At 41.0% G+C, this 14,491-nt stretch overlaps 1 protein-coding gene across 17 annotated transcripts in view; it reads left to right on the top strand.

The window, feature by feature from the left end:
• The window catches only part of MSANTD2 (Myb/SANT DNA binding domain containing 2), a 38,087-nt gene extending 24,880 nt beyond the window's left edge, over nucleotides 1-13,207 (top strand). For 5 of the 17 annotated variants that reach the window (XR_011378385.1, XR_011378369.1, XR_011378370.1 and 2 more), the window contains one exon: nucleotides 1,448-5,113. Coding sequence is in view for 6 of the 17 variants with exons in the window: in XM_002708727.5 (XP_002708773.2) it covers nucleotides 5,240-5,495; nucleotides 7,355-7,415; nucleotides 11,692-12,544 (1,170 nt within the window). In the remaining 11 variants the exon portion in view is untranslated. Of the gene's footprint in view, nucleotides 1-1,447; nucleotides 5,496-7,354; nucleotides 7,416-11,691 lie in introns of those variants that run through there. The other 12 variants (XR_011378378.1, XR_011378371.1, XR_011378380.1 and 9 more) reach the window with 11 other exon arrangements.
• Nucleotides 13,208-14,491: the final 1,284 nt, after the last annotated feature.

The raw sequence follows: 14,491 nt of genomic DNA, 5'->3' as shown, positions 1-14,491 counted from the left end.
GCTTTCCCAGGCCATAGCAGAGAGCCGAATCTCGAACTGGCGCCCGTATGGGATGCCGGCGCTTCAGGCCAGGGTGTTAACCCACTGTGCCACAGCGCTCTGAGCTGGGACTTTAACACAGGCACTTTATATGGCATTCAGGTTTCCCAAGCCCTGTCTTAACCGCTGCAGCAAGTGCCTAGCCCTGATTGTTGGTTTTGCAGCGTTTAGGTGATTAGCAGGTCAGTTTGGCAAATACTAATGTATTTGCCACTGCAGGGAATAGGTAGTAAAGTTCTGGACTCAGATGGATTTTGCCTTAGGTCACTTCCTAATCATTAGTTACGGCTCTGTGTCAAAAGATGTAAAGGAATTTGTACTGTATTGTTAACATCCCTTTTACTGTGCACAGACATGTGTTTATCGACTTCTGTATGCTAATCAGAGTGTTTTCTTTCCTACTTTATGCTCATAGTAACAAAATATAGCTAATTAAAGAAAATTTTAGGTCTTTCTTAAGTACATTAAAATAAACTTGGTGTTGTTTTGTTGCCTAAAAGAGCAGCTAGTTATAATAATTATAGTAGCAGTAACTTTAAAGGAAGAAGAAAAGATCTATTTCACAAAGATTTTTGCTTCAAAATTCGCATCTGCTTTAGTCCAAGGTATTGTTTCTAATGCTTTTATGAGAAAGTCCGTCGCTAGAGATTTACTCCCAGTGTAACCTCTCCATTTCTTATAAAGTATAATATGAGGTTTTAACAGCTTTACTTGCTAATAAGTGTTTTCATTATTTAATAACTTAGGTAAAAGGAATCTCATATTCATCATGTTAGTTGACAGAGGGTTGGGTTAAGATAACTGTACAGTCCATTTTTCTAGTATGGCTAGTTTGACAACTAGATTTGAGAATCTGTTTCACTGCTTGTTTTTTCTTATAACATTGTTTCCTGCTATTATAACTAAGCTATCCTCCCTGCAGATTGACTGACTGTTTTTCATCTGACATCTTAGACTGATCGAGCCAGTGTTTCCTAAGCAACACATGGATAGAGCTCTTATGCCTTATTTCTGTTCCTCCTCATTATATGCCCTGTTCCACTTAACGGTCAGTTCTGTTAGAACAGTGGTTTTGTCATGGTGATTATTTTATGACTGTTATGAAATGGGACAAATTTTGAGAAAATTATTGAGCCATTGGTGAAGTTGGTTGGCATATGCCCTTATGATTTATTTAGTTTGTGTACTAGTCTGTTATACCAGGGAAGAATTTACTTCTTCCCATTTCCTGAAAGTTGAAGGAGGGATTGGAAGACCAAAGAAGTTCTAATTTCACCCCAAAAGTGGTTTATATAATGTCAGGAAGGGCTTTGATGAAACCACTGGCCCTGCTTATAGATCTTATTTTCCAAGCCTTTCATTATTTTATTTGCCCTTTTCTGAACTCTACAATTTCCCTCTCTTGTAGCTGGTTCGATGCCCAGAACTGAATGCTGTGCTCCAGCTGTGGCCTCACCGGTGCTGAATAGAGAGGAAGAGCCACCTCCATAGCTTACATGTGATTCCTCTGCTTATACAACCCAATACTGGATTTACTTACTTTGGCAAGATAGCTGCATTGTGCACTGTATTTAATGTTACGTGTACTGTAACCCTGGGTCTTTCTCTGCATTGCTGCCGTTAAACCCCCAATCCTGCCAATCTAAAACTCCTGCCTTTGTTTACCTGCCCCTTGCTCCCATAGACTCCCCATACATTCATCCACAATGAATGTCTTCTTTTAATTCTCTCATTTCCTTTTACTCTAATCTTAAACTTTGGCAAAACTTTCACTCTGTCCTATAAATTGTCAGTTGTCAGCCATCTTATGTTTCTCCCTGCTTTGGTAATGGGACATCTTTTTATGTCTCTTCTGTTTTTGTTTTGTTTTGTTTTTTTCTTTGTAGTTGTTGAGCACCTGGTGTGGTGGATTTAGTAAGTATTCAGCTGGCATTTCTTCTGAATCAAATACCCATGAACCTCTGGTTTGACTACCTACCTGATCAAATTTTTACCTGTTAGCTCTTTTCTCCAGATTTTCTTGACTCCCTATCCCTATGGCTTCATTCAAGATATGATATTATTATTAGAGCTCTGCCTCCAAGGAGAAGCCGAAAACAATACCAATTTGCTGGGGAAATTTATGATAAGAAAATAGTCTTTATTTTAAGTCTAAAATAGTCTTTAATAATTTTAATTAAAGACTGAATAGTCTTTAATAATTTTAAGCAAATACTTGCCATCCCACCAGCTTAATTTTTAGAAAACTAGTAGAGCTCAAGTTGCTGTAAACTTCTAGAGTGAGTAAGGTAAAGGAAGAAGGAAGGGGAGCAAGGCTTTTGTGTTGAATAGGGTATGTTCTCTAAGAAAGCCAAATTGAGGTTCGTGTTGGATTTGATAGCTGTCTGGAATGGAAGATGAGACTTTGTTTTTCCTAGATTCTGAAACATTATTGCAATCTCGGATTTAGAGTAGGTTTTTTTTTAAGTTGTTTGATTTAAGACTGTTGACACAGTCTTAACACAGTCTGTTACGTGCTTTGGTTAATCATTTAGACTGTGGAATGTTTGGTCTTCGCTGATTTATTTTGGGTGATACGAATTGGAAGGTCTTCATATGTCCTTTTTATCCATTCTGAACTCTATCAAGTTTAAGTAAATCCTGGTGTTCCTTGTAGTTGCAGTAAAGCTGATGTTTGAGTTCTTGCTTTTTCCCTGTCTTAATTGGTGTGTCCTGTTTAAGCAGCCTCTCTGAGAATCTCCATCCTTTACTCAACTCAGAAGTTCCTTCTTGTGGTTTTTGTAGCTTTAAAGGATTGAAATCAATCTAGAAATATTTTTAACATTATTTCAATATATCAAATCCCTATCATAGGGATTTAGGAGGTACCAAACATCTTTCCTTCAGGCATCTGATAGATATTTTACATATCAGCATATTATACCATGAAAGTGAACTGCAAAGTGCACTACAACTAAGAGGCGGTGAGATAGCACCTGTTCTTTCATATCTATAACCATTGGACATTGCTAATTTTATTATTCACCATTACATCAGCTAATGAATTTTTAAGCTCAATTAGGTAGTTTCAAAGAGAGTAAGAGTCTTTTCTGTGGTTTTTCCGCCATGCATTTTGCCAAAATTTGGTGGCTTTGCTTATGTCTGTGTCACTTCCTGATAAGTGTGGCACCTTTCTTCAAAGGAACATTATCCTTGGATTCTGAAATGGCCCTCAGTGATGAGCTGCCTGGGCTCATTTGTGTGCTGGATGTTTTTCTCCAGGCAGCCAGTATTAGTGAGCAGTGGCAGGGTTTCCATCTCCATTTATGGCCTTGGAAGGGTGAAAGGGACATGGCTGGAACTCTCCATTTACGGTCCTTGAAGGAGTTGAGAAGAGTGGTTGGGGTGTTCTTGGAGGCAGAAACTAGACATTGTGAGATAAAAATAAATTGGCAGGGGATGTTTGCAATTCAAATTCCTGTCCCTGCTAGGAGGGCAGAGGGTGCTGGGAGAAGGGGAGTGTGGAGAAAGTCAAATGGGATCTGCTGCAGGCACTTGTCTCCTTCCACCGGAGGGTTTGTCTGTGACATATGTTTCCTGATTTTATGTTTGGTTCTTTATAGAAAGTTAGGTCTCATGGTTGTGACTATCCTTTGCAAAGAGAAGCTTAAACACTCTTTAATTCAGAGAGTGCGTTTTTGGAAACCTCATGTGGCATCGTTTGAAGTACCAGAAGGGATCTCAAGAAGGGGAGAATGAGGTAGTGCTTGTGGTAGTGCTTGAGGTAGGCTGGCTGGCTTTAGGGCAGGTGACTCTAATGTTTATTACTCCTTTTGCTCATCTGGATTTCTGGCCTCAAGAGACAGATTTTCAAAGTATTTGGCAGAGTATCTTGTAGCTTGCTAACTGTGGCTTAAAGGTCCTGAACTTTGATGGAGGCTCTATAAAGATTAAAGGTCGGTGAGAATAGGTAGTATATTGGCTTATGGAAAGTAATCTCACATGCAGTAGAAAGTCTGGCTGTTGCCTATAAACTAAGTCTGAGGTGATCTGGTTTTGGTCATTGAGTTAGAAAGTGTTTGGGAGCCACCAGGGGCAGGGGGTCTTGTCTCAGGAAAATCCTCAGTGTGAAAGCCAGGGAACTAGTGGGAAGTTAGAAAAAGGAGTGCAGGGAGGCAGAGATGGATGGGATAGAGACTGGATGTAACCGAACAAATTTGGAAGCTGGGACTAAGTCCTCAACTTAACCTTTTGACATATGTAAGATAGTGTTAACATGTACCATTAAACTCAGGAGACTGAGCTAGTAAGCAGAAATATGCCTTAGAAATACAGACCATGAAAAAAAATTGAAAGACTATGTAGGGTAACAATTCCAGGCTTTGTGGGCTTGCATGACGTTTACCATGTTTGCTGTATACCACGTAGCAGAAAAAGAAGTGAAATAACACCCCTCCACCTCATCCTCCCCTAGAAAAGAGAATTGGCCTCCTTGGTTGGCTTGTTTAGCTGGCAGTGTGATTTGGCAGAATAGTAAATTTGTCTGATTTTCAGAGCTAGGTGTTAGTGTATTGTTTCTTGATGGTTGATGTTTGAAATGTGGAATTTGTAGCATCGTTGATTGACCTCTGGTTTAAGTTATAGCAGCTTCCACAAAGAATAATAAGTTAGTAAGAGACATAGATTATGTAAGTAGTTTGGTTTACTAGCTAATTTGTTTAGGCAGTAGTTTCTACCTTGTACCCCTCCTTAAGCAAGAGCGAGGAAGGGATCCTTTGCTTTGGGAAATTCTTCTTTCTGTCCTCCCTTCCCTCACTTTTTCCAAATTCTGGGCACAATAGCAGCTCTCTCTCTTCTGTGGCAGGTGTGCGTCCTATTGGCTGGCTGGTATTTCTTGTTTTTTTTTTTCCCCCCCTTATTCTTTTTAAATGGGGGTGGGGGTATAAAATATGTGTATGGGATATATGCAATAATGTTGTAATGTTTCTTGTTGTTTAATGGATAATTAATTGCAAAATAATTGTTTAATTATAACATGTTTGAGTAAATGCTAAATTAGTATTTTTTTCTAATATAATAATGATTTTGAAATCTAGCATTCCTGTAACAATGTGTCTATGTTTGTCTGTCTGTGTCTGTCTAATAGTAATTAATATCTGTGGTCCGTACCTGGAAGAGGAAGTACAGCTTTAAAGGAATAACAAAAGACTTTGTGTCTTAGACCCTTCGCAGGTGTTACAGTCGGGTGAAAGAACATGGTGTTGGGAAAAGAAAGAGCAGTTACACATTTGAACAGTTGGAACAGGTGTTTGGTCAGGGAGGATGGGATGCTCAGCCCTGCCAGCCTGTACTTATTAACAGTAGTGGCTTGTACCAGGAGCTGGAGTCAGATGGCAGCACTATGGAGGACTATTCACAGGAGGACTGGGGAAACCACAGTCAGGATCTCCATGGCTATCCAACAGATCAGGAATTGGGTAAGAAAGCCAACGTATACTTTGTGTGTGTATCTGTGTGTGTGTGTATACCTTGAAATCTACACTGGTTCCTTAATATCTTCTGGTACTTTTCATGCTGTCAGCACAAGGCATGCAGCTAGTCTACCAACTGATGTGTAGTGTTGGTCCTTTGGTGATTTGGATACCAACACGATTGCTAAAGACACAAGAGTTCCTAACTCTGTGCCATACGGGAGACTCGGTGACAGGTAGAATGCTTTGCAGTTTTGGGCACCCTGCCCCTTTCAGTTTTCAGATGACTGTCAGGAGCACTGAGATGTGGCCCAGCTGCCACAAGCATTAACTGTCTTCTCCTTCCTCAGCCTAAATGCTTACTCTTTTCAGAGGTTTGTGATTTGGAAAAGATTCCATCCCAGACTTTGGTCTGAACAAAAGTGAGAGGAAGCTTCTGTTTATCTTGAAACAGCTGTTATTTGAATCGTGCCAGTGGTCACAGTTCTTCACACTTCTTAAGAGGCCAGAATGATTTATACACAATCATAGGCATTGGAAATGGAAATTGAAAGTCCTGGTCATCAAATCAATATTTGTGCAGCCTAATTAAGGGTTGATATGTATTTTTTGCATTAAGCGCTTCCATTTTGATTTTCATAATTTGAAAGTACTAATCAAGTTTCTACTGCAGCCATTATACATTAACAGCAACTTGAGTAATGAGGGCTGACTTCTAAGTAAATGTTCTGCCTCCCTGGTGTGATACTCAGGCAGCGCCCAGGGAAGTCTAAGTAGCATGCAGTATAATGTGGTACCATAGCTTAAGGTTAAAATCCACAGGCACTGTTTTTTATAGAATCTCTTATGATAGGGAAATGCTAATTCAAAAGAAAAATGATTAAAGGATTTTTTTTTAAAGATTTATTTGTTTGTTTGAAAGTCAATTTCAGAGAGAAAGATAGAGAGAGACAAATCTTCCATCTACAGGTTCACTCCCCAAGTGTCTACAACGGCCAGGGCTGAGCCAGGCTGAAGCCAGGAGCTTCATCTGGGTCTCCCACATGGGTGCCAGGGCCCGAGCACTTGGGCCATCTGCTGATGCTTTTTCCAGCCCTTTAAGGAGCTGGATCGGAAGTGGGGCAGGTGGGACATGAACCTATGCCAGTAGAGGCTGCCGACATTTCAGGTTGTGGCTTTACCTACTACGCCACAATGCCAGCCCCAGGATTAAATGTTAATTTAATTTATTTCTTAAGAATGCAGTTTTAAAGAAAAAGAACCTCAGATATTAGAAGAGAGGAGAAAAGAGGCTCTAAAACTATAAGAGTAACAGTATGTAAGAGTGGGACTTAAATGTTAAAAGAATAAAAAGGGCAGGTGCTAAGTGATCCCATTTTAATTCCAGAACAGTGATAAGATCTAAATTACTATGGCATCCTATAACATTGGTTTGACCATAGGGAGTTAAGCTACCCAAAACTTTGGGGGTAAAAATAACCTGCAGAATATGTTGATCCTGGTATTGAGGGAATAATTGCTCTGTACAACCTACATTGAAAATCTGAATTGAACAGAATTATTTCCATTCTTGTTCATTTAAAATCATGTTTGTGGTGAAATTAAGCTTTAAGCTCCTAGCTAGAAATCCACTGGTGACCTTGAAGAATTTTATACTTGTAGAGCTGGTTTCTGATCTTGCATATAAATGTATGCATCTCATTATATAAGACTTATATTTATAAATCTGGCATTGGACAGTGTTGGACACTAGCATGGAGGCCTGGCATTAAAAGTGTGGATTGAGCAGTAAATATAGCCACTTATACATAGGTGTCTGCCACAATTTGGGAAAATATAATTGTTTCAAAATCTTTGCTTTTCAGATGAAATACCTGTTACAAAGAGAACATTAAAAATAAAACAAGAGTCTTCTGAAGAAGCACAGTAAGTAGATGCTTCACCTTTCCACTGAGAGCGTTTGCCTGAGTTTAATGCCCAGGGGCAGGATCAGAAAGTAAGGAGATGTGTTGTGAGATTCACAGCCATACCGCGAAGGAAGCATGTCTGTTCATTGTTCTCATCTGCTTAGCTTGTCTTTCCCAATGGTTATCCACAGTGTCGATCAAATAAACATGTTACATGGAAACAAGTGTGTTGGTGGTGTTAGCTTGTGTGTGGATGTGGATATCTGGAGGTTTAAATAAGGTTCAAGGATGAGTCTGAGGAATTTGAGTTATCTGGGGTTAAGTGAGAGGATGGGAGGGCCAAAGGGACCCTTACCTTCCTTACAGTGTCAGGTTCTGAGGTGCCTGTTTTATATTCGGGAAAGAAGATGCATGCTGGAAAAATGACTGAGAAAGTCCAGGCCCAGGGTCCATTCGCTGGCCATCTGTTTGGTCGCCCCCTGAGATTTTAGCAGCACCCCTTTCTGGAAGGATATCACAGTTCTGAGTTGCCAGTGATGTTCTGTTTGTGAAATCTCCTGGTTAGATCCGGGAGACAAGTGAGGAACACCTGGTTACCTTCATTTATAGGACCTCCTTGCTCTTGTGTGCTTCCTGTCACACATATGACCTTGGTGTTTGAGAGATGATGGGAAAAGGGCAAAGAGGCCTGTGACAGGTAACGAACAGCACAAGGAAGACTCCCAGGCATTTCCATTCAGCAAGCCAGGAATCAAGAGTTACTCTCAAAATTGTAGCCATTATCCTGTTCCTCAAGTTTATGACCCAGATCAGTAGATTGAGACATCAAAGTGTACCAAAGGAAAGGAAATTAAATACCTGTTTTTAAAAATGAGTTATTGCATTCTCTCTGTCTCTCTCTCACTGTCCACTCTGCCTGTAAAAAAAAAAAAAAAAAAAAAAAAAGATTAAAAAAAAAATGAGTTATTGCAGCTCCATACCTTCAGACCCCCTATTCTTTAAAAAGCAAAACAAAACCACAGGCTCTTTGACTGAAATGCCCTCTCTCCCTTCTAGCTACCCAGGACCTACGGGACTGGCCAGTTAATGTCACTAGGGATGAACTTGAACTTTGCAGAATTGTTGTCACCAGCCTTAAGCCACTTGAGCTTTTCTGGTGGTTGAAACGTCAATAAACAGGAAATTGAGGCCAGTGTTGTGGCCCAGTGGGTTAAACCACCAGAGTTCCATATGAGTGCCAGTTCGAGTCCTAGCTGCCCCACTTCTGATCTAGCTCCTTACTAGTGCACCTGGGAAAGCAGTGGAAGATGGCCTAATTACACCTACATGGGAGACCCAGATTAAGCTTGTGGTTCCTGGGTTTGGCCTGGCCTAGCCCCTGCCATTGTGGCCGTTTGGGAAGTGAACCAGTTAATGGAAGTCTTTCTCCCTCTCTCTATGTAACTCTGCCTTTCAAGTAAAATAAATAAATCTTAAACAAAACAAACAAACAAAAAACCCAAATGGGAAATGTAACATACAGTTCTCTGGAACTGGGTCTATTTCTCATTGTGTTGCCAAGCTTTAAATATAAACTTTATTCATTTGAGAAGTAGAGAAAGAAAGATTGGGGTGGGTGGGGGTGTAGGTGGGAAAGTTCCCATTCCACTGGGTTCACTCAACACATGACCACAATAGCTGGGACCAGGCCAGGCCATAGCTGGGAACCAAGGATGCTATCCAGGTGTTCCACATGTGTGTCAGGGACCCAATTACTTTTGAGCCATCATTGTTGCTTCCTAAGGAAGATGGAGTGAGGAGCCAGAACAGGAATCAAACTGAGTACTCCTTTGTGGTACCTGAGTATCTTAACTGCTAGGCTAAATGAGCACTCCTCTAACACACGTCTTGAGCCCAGATAAGCTTCGCTTCAGACTCAGATCAGCAGTGCAGAGAGCTGACGGTCTGCAAAAATCTCTAGTCTGTGCTGCCTGTTCTCCAGGTTTAGCTTACAGGGTAAGAATCTGAAGATGTTCGTGATTGGCTGTTTTTTTTCCCAGTGTGACAGTTTCTTCAGGACTGTTAGTTTTTTGTTTTTCTTTTTTGCAGTATCTGACTAGTATTAATGATTTAGAGCTGTGGCAGCATTGAATAAAGTAACTTCATTTGGACCTTGGGTTATTTTTCCCCCAGTAGGTGTAAGTAGGGATTAGCTGAACTAACTAGTAAAATGCTTCATCCACAAAGAAGAGTCACCTAATCAGCTCATTTTTCAACACAGATTTGTCAAGTACGTACTACGTGTCTGGCTTTGGAATATATCAGTTAGCAAAACAGACAAAAATCTCTGTGTCTCCTCCTCCCATCTGCTTAGCATAGTCTTCCTTGAGATAGATCAAGGATGCATTTCAGAAGAGGACAAAGAAGATGAGGGCTGTGAGAGTTAGTTTGCCTTTAAAGCAGTGACCCGTGCAGAAACGTAGTCCTACATCCTGGCCTCAGAGGAACCACAATTAACTAGAAAAGTGACTGAGTGCTTCTGTGTCCACTGACAGCAGCAGTTCCCCAGGAGCGCAGTGGTTTCATCTAGATGGCCTCCCTTGGTCATTCAAGAAGTGTTCAAGACAACTTGAAGGATGCAGGGTAAATCCAAGGCAGTGTTCCCGTCCAAGCAGAAGCTGATAATGAAATAGTAGCTTTTTGTCATATTGCAGAGAAAGTCAACAGGCATAAGAGGACAGACAAACTGGGAACAGCTATGTGAAGGCTCCCGAGTGTTCCCAAACCTCTCCCCTAGAAGGCGGGAGGATTTAATAGGAAAGTCCCAAGGATCTGCCCCCTTCCAGGGGCTCCTTTCAAGAAGCTGTTAGCAAATCAGTGTGTACAACCTCTCTCCTTGCCTGTTTGTGAGTGGTAGTCTAGTGTTTTTGTAGATTAAACACTGTAATTGATGTAGAGTGTAGTAGTTTTTGCCAAGTTAATATTTAAGAATAAAACCATTCTTCCCATATCAAAGTTTTGCCATACTTGAAAAACCATCTTGTGATTATACATCCTTGTATATGTACACAATTATATGATTTATCAGTTGGAATTATGTGAATTGAGCAGTGTGAGAAGCAATTTGCCAGCATTTCTGTCTTGTTACTTTTTTAACTATAGAAGTCAAAGCTGGAGCTGGAGTAATGTCTGTACTTTTCCATGTCTTTTTTTTTTTTTTTTTTTTTTGACAGGCAGAGTGGACAGTGAGAGAGAGAGAGAGAAAGGTCTTCCTTTTGCCGTTGGTTCACCCCCCAATGGCCGCCGCAGCCGGCGCGCTGCAGCCGGCGCACCGCGCTGATCCGATGGCAGGAGCCAGGTGCTTCTCCTGGTCTCCCATGGGGTGCAGGGCCCAAGTACTTGGGCCATCCTCCACTGCACTCCCGGGCCACAGCAGAGAGCTGGCCTGGAAGGGGAGCAACTGGGACAGAATCCAGTGCCCCGACCAGGACTAGAACCCGGTGTGCCGGCGCCGCTAGGTGGAGGGTTAGCCTATTGAGCCGTGGCGCCGGCCCTTTTCCATGTCTTTACAAAGGGTTTTCTACAGGTCTCTGTTCATTATCCTGAATCTTTCTCTTAAAGCCCAGGCCTAAAGTGGACCTGCTTCATCTGAATTCTCACGTCTTCATTCTGTGCTAACCTAATAGTTGATTTAAATTCATTTTGCTTTTGTATCAGGTCGTTAGTCAATAATGAGTTGTAGATTTTCCTATAGGACACGTATATATGCCAAAATTACTGAATTTTTGAAATTTCACAAATTGAAATTTTACTGAAAGAAATTACTAAGTTGTTCATTATCTTAAGTGACATGGAGTGCTTTTCTGAAAATAGCATCCGTCACCTTCTCTGGATAGTTGGTTTAAAATCTATCACAGGCATTTTAATAACACTTTAAAATTCACAATTTGAACTTTTAAATTGAACTTTTAAAATCCTGAGGTCTTGTGTATCAGTTTTGATGTAGTGAGACTACAGAAGAAAGCAGTTTATCAGAAATGCCTAGAAACTTCCAGGGTGAGAGTGTTTATTATGTTTTCATACTATGATTATTTAGACCTGTGCTGCCTGGTGTGGCAGCAACTGGCACATGAGGCTACTTAAATGTAATTTTAAGTTAAATAGAATTAAAGATGGACTCCCTCACCTCCCATTAGCCATGTTGTAAGTTCTAATGGCTGCCCTGTTGAACAGCACAGATAGCGAACGTTTCCATCGTTTTCTAGACAGTGGTGCTCTCAACACCTGTGGAATTTGACGCTTATTTCTCTTTCTAGGAAGAGAGACATCATGCAAAATATTGTTCAGATTTTGGAATCGGTACAGTTGAAATGGGAACTGTTTCAGAGCTGGACAGACTTTTCAAGGCTCCATCTTTCTAATAAACTGGCCATTTTTGGAATTGGTTATAACACCCGCTGGAAAGAGGATATCCGTTACCATTATGCTGAGATCAGCTCCCAGGTGCCCCTTGGCAAGCGACTTCGGGAATATTTCAACTCTGAGAAGCCCGAGGGACGGATCATTATGACCCGAGTACAGAAAATGAACTGGAAAAACGTTTACTACAAATTTTTAGAGATCACTATTAGTGAAGCCAGGTGCCTGGAGCTACACATGGAAATTGACTGGATACCCATTGCCCACTCCAAACCAACCGGTGGGAACGTTGTTCAATATTTATTGCCAGGAGGCATTCCTAAAAGCCCTGGCCTTTATGCCATTGGCTATGAAGAATGTATTGAGAGGCCCCTCTCACCCCACGTGGAGCGGCGTTCCCTGGACGCAGGAAAAGAGGGCCGAGGTGACCTGGAAACCCTTTCCACACAAGCCTCGTTACAGGTGGAAATAGAGCCCACCCGAATTACCTATTGCTACCTCGGGATCGCTGAGGTCAGGACTCTGCAGCAGTGCTTGTTTTTACATTTCCAAGCAAATACCAAAACCTTCAGCAAAGATTGGGTTGGTATTAATGGGTTTTTGTCCCAGAACTGTATTGTGGATCCTGGAGTTTCCCCTAAATCTATCTATATCAAATTTGTAGAAGTAGAGAGGGATTTTCTTTCTGCTGGCTCTCTAGTTGAGTGCCTGGAAAAAGCCATTGGATACCCCTTAAAATTCAACAACTGAATGTCATCCTTCATAAGGATTTGGGCTCTTACCTCCCTCTTCTCTACTCACCCCCATGACCCAGACCAACCCTCATCCAGATGCTGCCGCCAGACTCTTCATGGGAACTGTTTCCACGAGTGGGCCAGTACAGACTCTGGGCAGAAAATACAGACCTCACCTAAGAATGCTCATTTTGAGCAAGCAAGATACATAGCAAACTTGCATGGTGGGTCAGCTGTTTTCTTTTTTTAAATTGAAAAATTTTTACATGGATTTTAGAGCCCTAATATAAACAAATGTAGGTACATTCCATATTGGACAAAACTTAATACTTTTGAGTTTCATACGAAATTGAAAAATTGTATTTTTTTCACAATGTTTCATTTTTACACATCTCTATGTCTCTATATAAGTATTATTTACAACCTTGAATAAATAAGCAATAGATAATGGCAAGTTAAGTCTTGAGTCACAGTAAGTAAGACTGTTTTTCAGTATCACCCCTAGCTATGATTGTATATAATTTAGAGTTTCATTTTTTGCACCAGCCAAGTGTTTTACTATTTCCAATCAGTGTTGCCTGCAAAGACCTTTGTTTCTGTGATGTACCAACTTTATGGTTGTGTTGCCATTTAAACTTTTTTTAAAAAAAAAAGAAATTAAAGTAATTCTTGGCCTCTTGTTGTGCTATGTTTGTGTACTTTTTGTAGCAGAATGTGGCCCTATTGGTAGTAGACACTGCTCTGACTTTGCTGCTAAGAATCAGTGGATATCTTCACTTTCTTTCACTCTGTCTTCTGCATTAACCAGTGTCAGACTACCAGAGGTCACTGGACATCTCCTTTTGTATTTTTTTTCCCTTCAAACATGACTAGGATATTCCTTCCAGCCCTAAGTACATGGATTTCTTTCTTTCTTTCTTTCAAGATTTCTTTTATTTATTTGAAAGAAAGAATTACAGGGGGAGTGAGAGAGAGAGGTCTTCTATCCACTGGTTTGCCCTGCAAATGGCTGCAACAGCTGGAGCTGAGTCAATCCAAAGCCAAGAGCCAGGAGCTTTTTCTGGGTCTTTCATGTGGGTGCAGGAGCCCAAGGACTCGGGCCATCCTCCGCTGCTTTTCCAGGCGTATTAACAGAGAGCTGGATTGGAAGTGGAGCAGCCGGGACTCAAACTAGTACCCATGTTGGATGCCAGCACTGCAGGTTGGGGCTTTAACCCGCTACAGCGCCAGCCCAGTACATGGATTTCTAAGACTTTCATTCCTCCTCTTTTACACTCAGGAATCAGGGCAGCTGTCTCTGAGTGTAAGTGGAAAATTTGATGTCTTTTTGCTGTCTCTAAAAAAAGGAAAGTGAGGATCCAATGAAAACACAACTCCCCCCCCCCCAAGAAGTTTTTAAAGTGATCTATGGAGAGGAAATTGGCAGGCTTCAGTCCATTAGAAAGATCACTATTCTAGTTGGGTCCTCCACCACTTTACTGAATGGTCAGTACTCTTGGCTAAAAATAGCTTCTAATAAGCTATTAGAGAAGTCAAGGATCACTTTGGTCTCCTGGCAAGAACTTGATAGGTTTGTTATTTTTCACTAATGACTCCCCAGTGTCTCTCAGGTACTCTATTTTAAATGTGCTACAGATCCAGGTAAGAGCTATAAATCTCCCCATTTTTCTGCACTACAGAAAAGAAAATTGCATATTGATTTTTTTAAAGTTTCTTTCAAATCAGTGATTTTCTCATTTTGATACCTCTTGGTTAATGCTTATTTTTCTAATGATTAGGGAGCTTATAATGGCTTTTATTTACATTACTTGAGTCTGGGTTTTAGGAGTTGGCTGTTTTCTGATGTGAACTACTGAAAATACGTGCTAGTTCAAGGAGAGCTCAAATATCGTCAGAATGCTTGAGTGTTGCACCTGTTCTGCATGGATGCAGTCTATGCAGGGGCTCTGAATTCTCACGAGCT

The sequence above is a fragment of the Oryctolagus cuniculus genome, chromosome 1 (genome assembly GCF_964237555.1).
Source record: "Oryctolagus cuniculus chromosome 1, mOryCun1.1, whole genome shotgun sequence".
In the NCBI taxonomy this organism is placed as follows: domain Eukaryota; kingdom Metazoa; phylum Chordata; class Mammalia; order Lagomorpha; family Leporidae; genus Oryctolagus; species Oryctolagus cuniculus.
Note: the sequence above shows the minus strand (reverse complement) of the source record. Positions and strands in the feature narration are given on the sequence as shown.